At 28.7% G+C, this 16669-nt stretch overlaps 1 protein-coding gene across 2 annotated transcripts in view; it reads left to right on the top strand.

The window, feature by feature from the left end:
- LOC107449971 (laminin subunit alpha-1) overlaps positions 1-9955 on the top strand; it is a 198571-nt gene extending 188616 nt beyond the window's left edge. For both annotated transcript variants that reach the window (XM_087150090.1, XM_087150089.1), the window contains 7 exons: positions 1538-1759; positions 2251-2437; positions 3764-3913; positions 4154-4304; positions 4867-5000; positions 5924-6152; positions 9672-9955. In XM_087150090.1, the coding sequence (XP_087006216.1) occupies positions 1538-1759; positions 2251-2437; positions 3764-3913; positions 4154-4304; positions 4867-5000; positions 5924-6152; positions 9672-9814 (1216 nt within the window). In that variant the 3' untranslated portion in view covers positions 9815-9955. The remainder of the gene's footprint in view (positions 1-1537; positions 1760-2250; positions 2438-3763; positions 3914-4153; positions 4305-4866; positions 5001-5923; positions 6153-9671) is intronic.
- Positions 9956-16669: the final 6714 nt, after the last annotated feature.

Here is a 16669-nt window from a genome sequence, read left to right on the forward strand (position 1 = left end):
TTTTTAATGATGTGTAAAATTGGAATTTATATAAAGGTTGTTTAATCTTGTAATGATAGAGTATCTTAGAAAAATTAAAACGTGTACGTTTTCTTTTTAATTTAAATATTGTTCATTTTTTCTTGCTAAACTTCCTATACTAAAATAATCAGCAACTGTATTGTCTGCTTTAATAATAAACTATGATAATATACTAAAATAATAATTTTTTTTTTGTCACCCGCTACCCTCTAGCGATAATAATTTATTTATTCGCCAGTTTTACACAATTCAAAAACTTCAACTGTTGCTGCGTTTTAATTATATACAGTTGAGCTTCGATGGATCATTCTTGTATCTTTTCTTTTCCCGTCACAAATGCTATTTTTATAATGTTAATAATACCTGTTTAGATCATTTTAAAGCCAGCAGATTTTGTTCAGAAATTCCACTGCCATTTAAAAAAATATGCCATTTCGCTTTAAGATGAAAAAGAGTATCTCTCATTGCTAGGGAAGAAGAAAAACTATGAGGATATGTTACAGTTTAGGAGAAACGCCTGTTTGATGGTTATGCATTAGTTGATGAAAAAGTTGAAACTTGTGGTTAAAGAAATAGTTGTGCAAGGTAAGAAGTGCAATGTGATACCAATGAAGACAGTGAAACGAAACTACAACCAATGTGAGGAACTGAAGCTTAAAATATTTTGTAGAAGGAATGGAAGCCTTTAAAATGGTGCCTTTAAACTTTCTGAATTCATGCAAATTTACAGAAAATGATCTTTACAACCAGGGGTCTGTTTAGAAGAAACCCTTCACAAAATATCTTTTCATAAAAACGGACCCTTCACAAAATATTTTAGCTTAAAAACGGACCCTTCACAAAATAATTTATCTTTTAATCAGACCCTTCACAAATTTGTTTATCTTCATTATTGTTTTGTTAATTGAATAAACCCTTCCCAGGAAGGGGAAGGGGAAAGAAAGACAGATGTAAACAAACTAAATTTTGCCTCCGGCAGACGCTTCTTCCTTTACTCGTCTGAAATGAATATTCTGCGTTCAGCAGTATAGGTTAAATACCAAATATTTGTATGCTGCATCGCTAATTTAGTAGCTGCAATTGCTGTTTATTTTTTAAAATTTAATTTTTTTAATTATAATTTTACAGTGTTGAGTACCAGTGTTCAGTACCAAATTTCTAAATATAATAAATAAATGTATTTATTCATCTTTCTTTTGTGTTATAAATATTTTTACATTAAATACATAAGTTTTTCAATTATAATATTTTTGCCCAAATTTTCAATCGATTGCCCAAATTTTCAATCTATCATTTCTTTGTTAATTTTCATACACTTTCAAGTCATTAGTTGATATTTGATGTCGGCCCGCATTTGTCGTTTTCCCGTATCTACCGTTCACAATGCATGGCTCCTTGAGAAACGATCAATCGAGATTCTACTGTATTTTAATTTAACAATGTTACTTTTAAAATAAGTAAAAATTTACCTTGTTTTTATTTACCTTTTTCTTGACGTTTTTGTATCTGTTACCAGGCTTCTTCGTTTTGATGAATATTTTGATTTCAATGGAGCTGGCATTGGTCGTACTCAGACAGATTGGTTTGGAATGGAAGCACCTTATGCTGGAATAGTTCGTCCTTTGGAAAGATGTTCAGAAATGGCCTCTTATGTTCTTGAAAACAGAGCTGTTAAGTTTGGTGATGAATTGTCAAGTTATGCTAAAGTACCCATTGGAAGAAAAGACTTTGTGCATGAGTAAGATACTTCTAAAACCAATTTATTAGTTTTATACTTTTAATTCTTTTTTACACGTTAATAATTTTGAATATTTCACTTACAACCTTGTGCCTCAATGCATGCATTACCCCCTTTAAAACCCCCAATCTATTATTTCTATTACATTTATAAGGTTTCAAGTAATGATATTTTTTATGTGACTTGAAGTACCTATTTCTTTGCATATAAGATTTCAAGTAATAATGTTTTTTGTAAGGTTTCAAGTAATAATATTTTTTTAGTAAGGTTATAAGTAATAATATTTTTTTTAAAGATTTTTTTAAATTTCTTTTTTTTTATTTTTTATAAAAAAATGAATAAAAAATGTTTTAAATCAATATTTAGTTTGAGAATTTTAGTTTGCAAAAGTATATTTTTATTTCATAGAATTTCAAGATTATTTGCATCATTTCTCTTTATTTTATTGAATAAATACAATGAAACTAATGATTAATATGCTTTATTTTTAGTTTCAATGTGACTTTTGATATCAGAACTTATTTTTCTAATGGACTATTGACACTGGTGAAAAATGGTCGTAGTGTTTCACATTTTTCCTTGATGTTGCTTGGAGGACGTGCTGTTATTAACATGTTTGACAGAAAGGCAAGACGAGCTACAAACCCTGCTCATCTAAATGATGGTAACTGGCATCATGTGAGTAAATTTTGTTTTAAAATTAAATGAGAATAACATGATGCACATTGTTGTCAAATGTCATTTTTCTTGCTTTTTTATAAAAATAAAATGCTTTGATTTGATTTAAATTCTACATAACTTGTTGTAGTTACAACCTGGAACAGTAGATAATTATTAAAAATATTTTTTTGCTTTAAATTTTTCATATTCTCTTTTAAAATGGTAATGTAGTGATGTTTGTGTGATGATTAAGCTTTTTATATTTATCATTTATCCCGTTTGTTTAATAATTAAACTTTGTAAGGCCTTACAATAATAAGAACAATGATTTTAATGTTTTTGATGTCTAAGCAGTTTAGTCAATATTTACAAGGCAGAAAACAATGTAATGAGCACAAATGCAAAAGATGAAAAAATATACAGTTTTTTGGATACTATAAGTATCAAATAAACTGTATGTCTTTTATGCCGCAAATAAGGAAAATTTTTACAAGCTAGATATATAGGATGTCTCAAAACTGAGAAATCCATCACTGTAAGGGTAAAGCAAAAGTTGTTGCTGAGGTGCAAAATCTGACAGGATACGAGAAAATGGCTAAATATAAACATTTATTTAATATCTTTGCAAATGTCATGCAAGATTGAAACAATTCACAATGTTACAATGAATGCTCAAAGTTTGCACTAATGAAGCAGTGACATCTGACCAAAGTCTAATAACAGCAGTGCAAAAAAATTCCGGCAACTCTGCAAGTTTTGATGTAAGCCTTGGGGCTTCCTACAGAAAAAATAGCAAATAATTATAAGCCAAAAGAGTATTGGGGCCTGCTAATTGATCTACCGTGATCAATCCTATCAAGAGATTCATTGGTAACTCCAAAGTCTGATACAAGCCTTGGACCTTCCTACAGAAAAAAACAGAAAATTCTTAAAAATCAGGTCCTGCTATTTGATCTACCATGATCAATCCTACCATGGCATGCATTGGTAACTCCACAAGGTCTGATACAAGTCTTGGGTCTTCCTACAGAAAAACTGACAAATCCTTATAAATCAGGAGAGTATTGGGGCCTGGTAATTAGTCTGAAATAATCAACCTTATAAATCAGGAGAGTTTTGGGACCTGGTACAAGGTCTAAAATGATCAATCTATCTTCAGCGCCCTTGTGCATAAACTCACGGGTTGGACTGTCATTTCTTATCGTAAATTGCTATATAATTTTCAATTCATGTCACATGTCCCTTAAAGTTTGTTGCTACATTTTTGAACGCTTTGTATTTGTTAGCATTCATTTTTTACTTTTTTATGAAAGTAAATGTTACTGAATAATCTTGTATTTCTAGATTTCCGTAAATAAAACTGGGCGACAAATGGTATTTTCAGTTGATTATAAAAAACGAGGTATCAATTTTAAAGTTCGTCGGCGATTGGCTTTAAGATCTCCATTATATGTGGGAGGAGTGCCTGAAGATATGGAACCAATTCCAAAAGTGGTAATATTTAAAATTTATAATATTGACATATTATTTAAGTTGAAAGAAATTTGAAAGTGAAAGTCTGTTTGTGGCAAAAATACTTTTGAGTGTTCTTTTTTAACATTTAATTTTCCAAATAATTATTACTAAAAGTTATTTTTATGTTATTTATGTTTTATTATTGTTACAGATTTGTTGGAAACTATTATTACTAAAATTATTTTAAATTTTATTTCTCATTCTCTATTGTTTTTGTAGGTTATGGAGAGTTTCAGGGGTTGCATTCGAAATTTCAATTTAAACGGCTATTATCTAGATATTGCTAGTAGTGAACTGCATAATGTTGGACATTGTTTCTCAACAATTGAACCAGGAGCTTCCTTTTCTGGAGACGCTTATGCTATTTATGGTACATTTAAAACTATATATTTCTACTTATGTTTGTATAGATATACTTGTGTTACAATTGAAGAACTATTGAGTAATCGGTAAAAGATTGACAGTAGATTTCCTGACACAAGATTGGACAGTGAATTTCTTAACTTAAAATACCGTTTGCACTATTTAATTAATCATATTTGAAGTCACCCCCTCGAGATATTAAGATTGAGTCCTAGAACATGAAGATCCGATCATTAGATCAAAAGTTATTCAGGGTGGTAATAGGTCGGAGATTGACAGTAAATTTCCTAATATAAGATTGGACAGTCAGAGGATTTCCTAACACAAGATTGGACAGTGGATTTCTTAACTTAAAATATCGTTTGCACTATTTAATTAACATATTTGAAGTCACCCCCTCGAGCCATTAAGATTGAGTCCTAGAACATGAAGATCCAATCATTAGATCAAAAGCTATTCAGGGTGGTTCGTTTTTTGTGTGCCCTGTACATTATTCTTTTAACTCAAATAACATAAACTTAGAACATTAGCGACTTGAATTTTTTTAAATGATTCTATTATTCTTGCAGCTGACAAATTTAATCTGGGTCAAAAGTTGGATGTTCAAGTGGAGTTCAAGACGACAAGGCAGAATGGTATTATCTTAGCTTTAAGTGAAGGTTACGGGATTCCTTCAATAGCTTTAGAACTTGGAAATGGAACTGTAAGTAAAATTCAGATAATTTTAAAGCTTTTCTTATGTTATATTATAAGTTATAAAATAGGAATTAAAAAACATTAAGGAATAGAATTATTTTCTAATTTAAATTTTCTTTTGTTGTACAGTTTAAATTGAAAGGAGAAAATATTATTCATGTTTGGTAGATTTCTTAAAAGAATTGATTGTAAAGAGAAAATAGGTTGATGCTTTTCAAACAGCAATCTAGAGAATTAATTTGGTTTCAGTTTAGAATGTATGAGAAACAAATTAGAACATAATTTAAACTGAAATATTATTATATATTGAAATATTAATAATAAAATATATTGAATATTTATCTAATTAATATTCATAAATATTATAATAAATTCAATATATTATAATAAATATAAATATATTGAAATATTTCTATGTTTTAAATAAATGAAAATATTGCTCGCACCTTTTTAAAGATTTTTGTTCTTTTGTAAGATTTGTTACTTATTAAGAAATAGTACTTTTATTAAAAATCTAGTAAACCTATTTTCAAAATAATTAAAAAAAACTTTATTGTCTGATACCTATGCCATAATGCAATTTAGAAGAATATATATCTATAAAAAAAATTCAAATAAAAAATATGATAATAGGAAACTTTTCTTTCTATTTTTTAAAATTTTTATTATTTTTTTTATATTCTGCTTTCAATAGCTGAACTTTGCAAATTTTAAGGGCCTAAGTATTTGCTTATATTTAGAGGTTTATGTTGAGCTTGAGAACAAAGACAAAACCAAGTGTAATGAATATCTTAAATTTTACCAGTTGTGAAATATGCATGAATTTTTACTAAGTATTGCATTTTATTTCTGCGATTTTTACCTTTGTTTTTATCTGTTTAAACTTTTATTTTCATAATTATTGATTGTTTTGAATTTCTTTTTCATTAGATTGTGCTGTCTCTTGTGCTGGGAAATTTAGAAAAACCTTTTAAGACTGTGAAAACTTTTGATTCTCCTTATTATTTGTGCGATGGACAGTGGCATATGGTAACTGCTCAATATGCTTACAAAACGGTGACTCTAAAAGTAGACCTTTTTGATTTGGTCATTGGTCACAGTTCATCAGCTCCATTAGAACCAACTACTTCCAGTCCTCTTTACATTGGAGGCATTCCTGGTATGTAATGGTTCCAAACTTTATCTCCATCAGGTGTTTCCAACCCATGGTTGGAACTTATGATTTAAACTTGGGTTATAGGCTTTCCAGAATTGAATAATTTATACTCATGGTACTGAAAGTAGACCTTTTTGATTTGGTCATTGGTCACAGTTCATCAGCTCCATTAGAACCAACTACTTCCAGTCCTCTTTTCATTGGAGGCATTCCTGGTATGTAATGGTTCCAAACTTTATCTCCATCAGGTGTTTCCAACCCATGGTTGGAACTTATGATTTAAACTTGGGTTATAGGCTTTCCAGAATTGAATAATTTATACTTCATGGTTGGTAAATAAAGATTAAATCATTAAATATTTTTTTTTATAACATCTAATCTAGAACATTTTATTGTGTTGCACATAGTAAGGATCAGTTTTTCAATTCAACCTAATAAAATTTTTAAATGTTCCAAATTCTTAAAGGTATAAATTCAGGTGACTTATTTTATTTAGAATATGTTTGGTTTAAACTTACGTCAAAATTTAAATTTAAACTAATGTTACAATTAAATTTGACCCTTGATATGAATATTTGCAATTGAATTGATTTTTGCAACTGAGCGATTTTTGAAAAGTTTTGTGTAAATTTCACAGATTACAAAAATATGCAATATAGGCCAAAAAATTAAATTTTCTGTCAGTAACATGTGGCAGCTAGACTCTAATAACTTAGTAGCCACTTTTTCTTCAAACCAAATGAGTCAATGAATGATTTGGATAAGTCCTTTTCATTTAATATTTATTTTTTGATAACTTTTTTTTGATTGGATTAAATTATATTTCTAACAAAAATATTCGAAATAACCTACGACTGTAAAAAGCTAATTAAACAATTAAAATGATATAAATTTGTGACAAAATTTGGTGTTAAACATACAGATTTTAACTTTATTTAAAAAATATTTGGGGTGGCAAAATGCATATAATGTTTACATTACAACTATGAAATTAGTTGAATTGTTAAAGAATTCTCCTTTCACATGACTCTTTCCATCACAAATTGATGAATTCTGAAGGATCAAAATTTTGAATGGAGACATTACACATTTAAATGAAAATGCTGTTTTACAGAGTCTTTCTGCATTAATGTGCTTTTATCTTTAAATTATTTAAAAAAAAAAATTAAAAAATTAAAAAGGAAAGTAAAAAACGATGGGAAAAAGTGACCAGTTGTTTATTTAATTTAAGTGCCACTTCTTGTTGATTCACCATGTGGTGAGTGGTTATTTTCAAATCTAAGGCAGTGTTATATAGTGAGTCTGCATTAAATTAAAAGTGCAGATTAATGAACCTCTGTTTTAATTAAATTGATTAAGATTGATCAAGAATTAATTGATCAAGAATTTGCAGATTTTTGTAATTTTTTTTAAATGTGTGCTTTATTTTTACTATAGCATAAGTGTAAAAGGAAATTTTGAAGAATATTAAACGTATATGATTAAAACAAAACATTAATGTAATTTAAGATCATTTGTTTAAACTTTTACTTGTATTCAGAGGTTTTTGTAAGTACATCAGTTCAAATCAGTATATTATTAATTAAACAAATTTTATTTAAAGAATTTAGTTTTGTTAAGCATTTCTTTTAAATAATCTCTTTCAATTATCTGGAAGTATTATTTTTATATTTAAAGAGAATTACATAATATTTAATGTTGCTTCGATTATTATGTCAGTAACAGCAACATTTTTATCATCTTAACCTTTTCCATCAAATTTTAAATGCAGCAAATTCCAAATATTAAATTTGTTTTATGTAGTGTAAACAATTTTGATTAAAGAAAAGAAATAAAATTTATAGAAAGCACTTTGAAAAAAATTCCTGATCTGCAATTTATGTTTTTTTTTCCTACAAAATTTTGTGCCATGTAATTAACTATTTCAGAATTGTCATGCTAAATGTCTCTAGGAATGTGCTTGCATTTTAAATTTCTGTTTCCTGATATGAAAAATATTAAAATTAAGCATGAAAAGTTTAAAAAAAACAATTTATAAACAAATAGAAAGTTAAAGACATATGCAGGCAATTTCTTATCATTATTCTCAATTTTCATACAGTTTAATTCAATACTTTAAACATATTTCTAGACCTTTTATACTTGAAAAAACTTAACACACTTCACCAAAGAAGTAAAACATTTTTGCCTTGTGTTTTGATTTCTTTACTTTTTATGTTTAACCAGTCAGAATAAGTTGAGTCAGTGTGAAAGAAGGAAATGACACATGTGGAAAACGAATAAATTTATTATATATTTTTAATCTGTATTGTTTACATTGTCAGCATCGATACTAAGTTGCATTGAAATTTGGAAATCAAATGATGTATGTTTTTAAATTTGTCTTGTTTGTTTCACTTCTTCTTGCCGATTTTGACGTAATGTTTACTCGCCAGCATGAAACGTTCTCACTTCCGGCTGACACACCTGCATGCCAGAGCGTTTTCACTTTCATTCTTGACCTCTGCATATTTGTGACAGTGTCTTGGACATTTGGATAACTATAATTTTAGGCACAAGATGGCGTTGATTCTCTATGTAGATTTGACCTGCAAAATGAGAAACATATGACTCACATGCAGAAGGTTTTTGATTACATAAACACAAGGGGAAAATGAATATTTCAAAATTGCATGCATTATGATGGCTCTTTAAAATTAACACATGATACAACTCTGATTCAAATTATTTGAATAATTGAAAAATTTGACATTAGAAAGTCTCATCCTTTGATTCTTACTTTATTTTATTAAATTAAAAATTTAAGGAGTCAATTCTGCATATTTCACAGTATTGTTAAACATTGAAAAAAATCTAAAGTCAATAATGTTAAAATTCATTTAATAGTAAATAAATACTGAAAATTTTTTTGAAAAAAAAATGAAATAAAACAGGAAAAAAACTAAAGTAAATCAAACATTTGAATAAAAAATATGTGTAGTATACGTTGTTCACCTACTTTATTGTACATTATTGCAGAGCACATTCATACTTTGGTAATTTCATGGATTTAGGCTTAACAGCATAAAAAATCCTCGGTCCTGGAAAGGTGCTTGCAAAAGAGACTCCAGGCTTCAGCAACTCCCATCGTCAAAAGGTTAAAACCTAAATATTAATTTCAAAATTTAAAATTTTTTTAAATCTATATAAAATCAGTTTTAGTTGGAAGTATAGAATTCCCCCGAATATTCTTGCAACGAGATTCAGAGAAGGTGCCTTGCTCCAGGTTGGATCAGTTCTTTTTATAGAAGTTTAAAGACATTGTAATTAATATGTATAACTTTATCTGTCAATTTTTATTATTTTAAATCGGAAAACTCGAACTTTCCGTTTGTCAAAGTTTTTTGTTGATCCTATTAGATTCGAATTATTGTAAATTGACAGTATTTAAAGCCAGTTAAAAATTGTGTTAAACATATTTTTCTTGAAATTAATGGTTAAAAATTGGTCATGTTATTTAAAAAGGTGTTTTATACATTTCAGATAACTTGCCTTCCGGTGCTCTTCATAGTCGAAGTAATTTTGTGGGATGCCTTAGAAATCTTGCAATAAATGATAGGCGAGTGGAATGGATTGATATGGCTTCCAGGCATCATGTTTTGCCCAATGCATGTCCAACTTTTTAAATGTTTGTGATACTTAATTCAATTCTGCCTAATCTAGTGGACCTTATCGATTAATCTATGAGACTGCTGTCTAAATAACTCCTCATCAGATGAATTTGAATGCCTGTTTTTTGCTTTAAAAGTATAACTCTTCATTTCTTAAGCTATAACTTCAAAATTTTTTCTTACTGTTTTTCTTGAAGTAAGAGATAACATTAAGAGATAACTAAATGACTAATAAAAAAAATAGTTTCCAACTTCTTCATAAGATTAATAATCTTTATTGTAGATATTTGAACTAGTTTTTGTAAGCTCTTAAGAACATTATTAGCTGTATTCATTGAATAGTTTAATGGCATTTATCTACACTTTGATTTTTTATGTTTTTTTAACACCAGAAAAATAAATCAGCAAAATAAAATTTCTATTTTTTTTAAATAGAAATTTTCTTTTGCTGATTTCTGTTATATTATCTAGAAGTTACAATTCATGGTCACAAAAATCTTCTGAAGTCATTCTAATTGAAAATTGCGGGTGTAAAAAATGGAATTGTCTATTTGAGGTATGAACTTCAAATTTCGTTTTATCTCACTCTAAGCACAGTTAGTTAAATATGAGCTGTTAATTGAGGATTTGAAACCCACCTTCTTCAGATCAATGGGTACCAGATAGTCTAGAAAGTAAAGATGACTTTTAAGCAATGCTGACCACATTGCATCATTTTGCCATTGGTCTGGAGTTTGTGGAGCTTTAACCTTTTTTTTTATCTTATCGACTGACAACGACTGATTTGGAAGAATTCCATTATTTCGTGCTTTCAAGGAAAAATAAAAAAAGCTTTCACCATACAAATTTCAAAATGAGAGAGAGCATATCATAATATCATGTAACTTTTTAATATTAAATTTTCATTTAATATTTTTTTTTATATAATTAAAATGTAACATCGGGATTCAACAAACAAGCCATAGCATCCTCTTTGTTAATTTTTCTCATAAAACAAATAAAAAAAATTATCGTTTTGGTTAAAGAAATGTTTCAATGTTACATGAGAATTTACTATTACTTTTGACCTTTTAAAGATAAATCTATCAGAGTTAACGTAAAACTAAATATTATATTGATGTGGGAGTTATCTTGTAATTATGCATGTAAATATGCTGTTTATCTTTCTGAGTCATTGTTGAAAGTGTGAAATAAATCTGATATTATTTAAAACTTTGTTATATCTTTATTATGATTCAAATCATTTATTGAGAAGTTCTTCTGAATTTAAATAATTGAGAATATGTTATATATTTTTAACATTTGTTCTGAATTTTCATTTATGGGCTCTAAGCCTATTATTGTTCTTTAAAATGTGTTGATTTATCTTGAGTTTTTTTAATGTTATTTAATATGTCACTTTTGTTTAGAGTGGCACTTACTATGTTATAAAGAAAAGAAAAAGTTCCCATAACTTAAAATAAAGTAATTTTTTATGTTTTTTATGAATTTTTTTTATTACCAAATACTTGTTGTGCAATGTTACATTAAATATATTAATCCATCCCTCCTTCAAGTGATGGTTTTTCTTTTTTAACTGTGTTTTCCCTGGTGCATGATGTATTTTTCCCATAGAGATTGTAATTATTGTGTTTTTATTATCTTAATTTGTAAAGTAATTTATTTTTTCTTTGTAAATTATTTTATTTTTGTGTTGCAAATCAATGTATGAGAGAGGGCTTGGTTCTTTCATATGCCCTTTGAAGTTCAGTCAAGATTGTTTCTTTGTTTTATATGTACATTCATATATATCTGATCTTATATATTATATTTGAGTATTGCCTATAAATTTGAGTGTAATTTTGATGAGAAATATTTTTTTACTGTCACTGGATAATTCTAATTGTGGCGGTTATGTACAAACATGTTTTGTGTTTATAGTCTGATCTTTAACACTGCCATTTATTTTCATGTACTTACTCAGTTAGCTAGCTTTAATGTAAGAGTATTTTAGCCAAATAAAAAGTGCAATTTCAAAATTGGTTTAACAGTTTTTGCTTTCTTTTAATATAGTTTTAATATTTTTTATTCAACCCTATAAATCATTTATAGCTTACAGGTACAAATGTTTAAGAAAACAAATATATTTGAGAAATGATTTTAAAATATAAAAGAATTTCCAAATGTAAAGTTTTATATTTTTAGAAATTCTAAAATCTATTTATCTTTCTTTAAAAATTGAAAATGCTTCCATTTTTTTTACATTATCGCCAGTTTTATCCATAGATTTTTAAGAATACTACATCACTTTTTGTTTGCCCATGGCATGCCAGTTCCCTGTCATGTCCTTGAGAAAAACATTAAACCTTCACTTTCATTTCATTGCATTTTAAACTGCCGTTCTTTTGAAATAGTTACTATGAAACACCATAACCCTCATAACTTGTTTCCTAAGTTGTAAAATCATATTGCCTGTGAGCGATATAGTTTTGACGAGGTTAAAGATGAGGTTCAATGCAATGACAATATTGGCAACCGATCGGATACAGGCACGCAAAAAATGTCTTGATGTTTACAAAAAGGCATCAGCCAAAAAGGAAATGCTGTTTCAAAATAGATAAATTTTAAACCCTTAAACTTATGCATTATTTTAGGTAATTTTTTTAAAATTTCATTTCTTAAGAAATGGAAAACCTTATTTTTGAAATTGCTCTCATGCAAAAATCCTTACTATCTATTGAATAGTACGCATGTAACATTTTTTTAAATAGTTATTACTATTAGAAAAGACTAGTACCATAAAACTGTTCTTAATTCAAGGTTCTTATTGACATAATCGAATACCTGTTAACAGAAGATCATTGTGTCTACTTTTTACACCTGATTTCAAAGGATATTAAAAGTTTCCTTTTCAGTTTTAGTCATATTGGCTTTTATCAAGTTTTATAATTTTATAAGGGAAGCTCTTTGCTGTTTCATTTTCAATAATATGTATACATTTAGTTGTTTATGATTTGTGTTTTTTGTATAATTCTAAAGTAAATATAGTTAAAATTTTACCCGAAATCATATATTTACTATTTTAGTTCAAAAATATAAATAACTTTATGATGTTGGATATTTATTTGATCATTATTTTTCATTTATTAATAGAAAAGTGCCAATAAAAGATATATATGTAATACTCTAGTGTGTATTTTTTTTTAAATATTTTTAAATTACAGGTGTTGCTTAGTTGAACTCTAAACAAAACTTCTCTCACTTATATCAAATTGTATAATTCTTCAATGTGTGTTATTCTGGGTTTTGAATTTTGAAATTAAGTTTTTCAAAGTCTAATGTAGTCTCTGAATTACACCTCGCTGCATGGAAAAAATGTCTTGATTCTATTCCTGTTGATTCTTCTGTAACACGACTTCTGGAATTGTTATGATCATCATTTTCTGGCTATGACTTTCCCCCAAGTCTTTCCATAATTTTCTGGCCATTATTTTGATTTGTTGGAAGGACAGATTATTAAAACTGTTAAACTTCTTTTGAGGGGCTAGAGACGTAACAACTTTTAAAACATAGGCGAACGCTCTATCCCCTGAGCCATCACGGCTTTGTATCAAACATTGGGAAAAGCTTGCCTGCATGGAGGACTTTTTGATGAAACTAACCGGAGAGGAAAAAAAAAAACTTACGGTTAGCTCGATGGCAAGAGGATTCTAACCCATAATTCGGCCACCACTGAGGATGTTGTATGTCGTCACTGTGGTCGTAGTGAACTGGGAATAATAGAATTTGAATCGACCAGCAAACGCTGGGATTGAACCTGAGTCACGTCATTGGGAGGCAAACGCTCTATCCCCTGAGCCACCGTGGCTCTATTATAACTATTGAATAATTCTTCCTATGGGACTGGACTAAAGATTCTCAACTTTTTCCGAATCACCGCCCACTTTGATAGTTAAAATTATTTTAAACACAACTTACAATTATAAAAAAAATTTTTTTGTTCTATTTTAATTCTTTTAATACTTTAGCTATGATGCCCTTTTATAACCATGCTTTTAAGTTATTGAAAATATACTCAATAATCAATTTATTTATTATTAAATTTATTAATTTTACGAATTTTGATAAAAATAACTCCCGTGTAAATTTTTCTTAAGTTTTTGCATAAGAACAACTTAGCATAGTATTTAGGAGTTTAAATTAAGGACTTAATTTATTTTTTAAACATAATAAAAAAAATGTAAAGTAAGTGTGTTGTTTTCAATCATAGATGCTATCAGGTCGACCTGCTGTCATTCGCTTGTGTTTTTGGTACAGTTAGTACTGAGTTAAGTATATTTGAAAAATTAAATCATTATAATGATATATTAACAAAAAGAATCCCGAAGTTAATTAGATTTAGCTTATATTCCTTAGAATTATTAAATAAAAGAGAAAAGCATAAATTATCTTCAGGAATTCCACCCGGCCCATCGCTAAAAGTCCATTGTGCGACTCTAGTGCGATGTAAATAAAGTACTGCTACTATTAACTTCCTCTATAGTTTTAATGACCATCTAGAAATCCCTAACATAACTCAAATACCCATAATTTTGCTAAAGCCCCCTAAAAGTCTTTACCGCCCACTGGGGGAGGTGTTAGTGCCTACGTTGGAAGCCTATGGATTAAACTATAACTTTCAGGGTGTTTGTAAAGACCACCTTAACATTTTTTTTTAGGTTCTTTAAGAAAAATATAAACATTGGGGATCGCAGATTAATATTGAAATGAGGAAAATTTAGTGTTTTCTAGCTCTATGAGAACATCTCAGTGTTCGGTAATTTTTACTGTAGCGCTTTGGTAACGGTTTTTTTTTGTGTGGCAAAATTGATATTAAAATATGCTTTTAATATTAATGGTTGCTTGGCAATAGGTGAGATAATATTAGGCTGTACTTGTACAGCTTGGTTGTACAGTAGTAGCTGTACTTTATTTATCCGCACTTGAGCTGAACAATGGGTTGAAGGTTTGGGAAACATCCCTGTGAGGATCTGAAGACATGCCATCACTATTTTGATCCTCTGCAGAGGAGATGGCTCCTGCTTTGATAACCTGATGATATACGCACGAAGTCAAGTACTTACTTTAAAGGAGTAACAGTACCTCACACCTTCGGTCACTTCGGTAGCTGATCAAAGTGGTCACTAATTAGATATATCAACCATGCTTTATTCAAAAATTAGAAATTTTCTTTTGGTGAAAGGTTGAAAAGTACTAATAGTGTGTCAGAAAGTTTAAAATTGGCTTTTTACGACTGTTTCAATAGTTAGTAATATTTGAACAATGAAATACTACTTAAATGCAGATGTGCAATTCTACTTTTGCCATAATAGAGTTCATCGTTTCAAGTTGTCAAAATTATGTTAAGGTGTCTATGGTTATACGGTGTTAGGTGCTATCTTAATTTGAAAGCAAGAGTAGCGCTAGACTTATTCTGACAGGGGCCCAACAAATTTATTAAAAATATTTAAAATAACACATCTTTCATACTTTACGCTTTTCTCACGTCATTTTTTTTTCAGAAGTGTGTTTCTAAGATTAATTTTAATGTAAATCTAAGAAGTATTTTTTTCTGTTATTGATGTATTTTGTACTGCATGGTATGGTTTACAACACATTGCAAGCTTAAAAATTACTTCTCTGTAAGAAAGAAAAATTATTGTGGCAGTCACCGCTATTTCGGAAAATTTCCTCGCGTCTCATTCTCATAACGCAAAAATTAATTTATAATAAAAATTTGAAATTTCACGTATGAAATGAAAGGCATAAGGAACATTCTGATAAAATTTTTTATTAATGTATCGATTGGCTTTTGATTCATTTAAAAATAAAATTTAATTTTCTATTCTGTACTGCGAAATAGTTTAGTTTTGCAAATAAAGTTATAAGAACATTTTTGCAACCATGAAGATATCAGGCCCCCTTTTGTACAAGATTCGAAATGGTTTTGCTCATTAAATTGGAAAGTTCGTTTTTTTAAAAAATGTTATTTCGTATAATCTTAAAGACAGAAAAAAAAGAGGATTATTTTAATCAGGGGGCTTGCTGTTATATATGTAAATGAATATAAGGAGACTTTTTAAAAATTTCTCGCTATTATTCTTTTCTTTCGAAGATGCTTTTAAAGGGAACATCTATGTTCAGCAAAATGCTAATTTCTTCATTTGAGAAAAATAGTGAGACTTAAAATATAAAACTCGATATAGCTAAATTTTTTTATAATTTTTAAATTTGCATCAGCGAAACGAATATTAATCAACTTACATTTTTAAAAAAATTCCCACATATGGCCGCCATTCGTCTGCCTATGTCTTTTCTCTGCTGAGCTGAACGGAGACTCTCTACCAAGATTTCTATTTCGCTCTGCAGAACCTCTTCACATATTGGCATGCACCTGCAACGAATAACCTTTCATACACAGGGGCGGATCCAGAAATTTTCCTAGGGGGGGGGTCATAGACTCATACCCCCCCATAATAAAATTTTTTCATAAAAAAAAGTTTTTTTTAAAATATTTTTTTTCTGAAAAAAAAACGGAGGCTTTTAATACTATTCTTCTCATTTATTTTTTTTCATGATGAACAATAGAACAATACATAAATAATTCAAGTATTCAAAATCTTTAAATAATAAATGTAATGCGTTTTTTAGAAACTTTGGCAAATCTGTCAATGATTTTTTCAACATCCAAATAAATTTTTCGATGAATGTTTCATAATGCGAGTCCATTTAATCGTTCTTGATTTTGAGAAGGGTCGAAGAGTTGAAAAGGAACGTTCTGCTGTTGCAGCACTAACTGGCAGAGTTATTAAAATTCTCAACAATTTCGCAAGTTTCCCATCTTCACCTTTA

The sequence above is a fragment of the Parasteatoda tepidariorum genome, chromosome 8, assembly GCF_982258835.1.
Source record: "Parasteatoda tepidariorum strain Cologne lab strain chromosome 8, Ptep-v5.0, whole genome shotgun sequence".
Classification (NCBI taxonomy): Eukaryota; Metazoa; Arthropoda; class Arachnida; order Araneae; family Theridiidae; genus Parasteatoda; species Parasteatoda tepidariorum.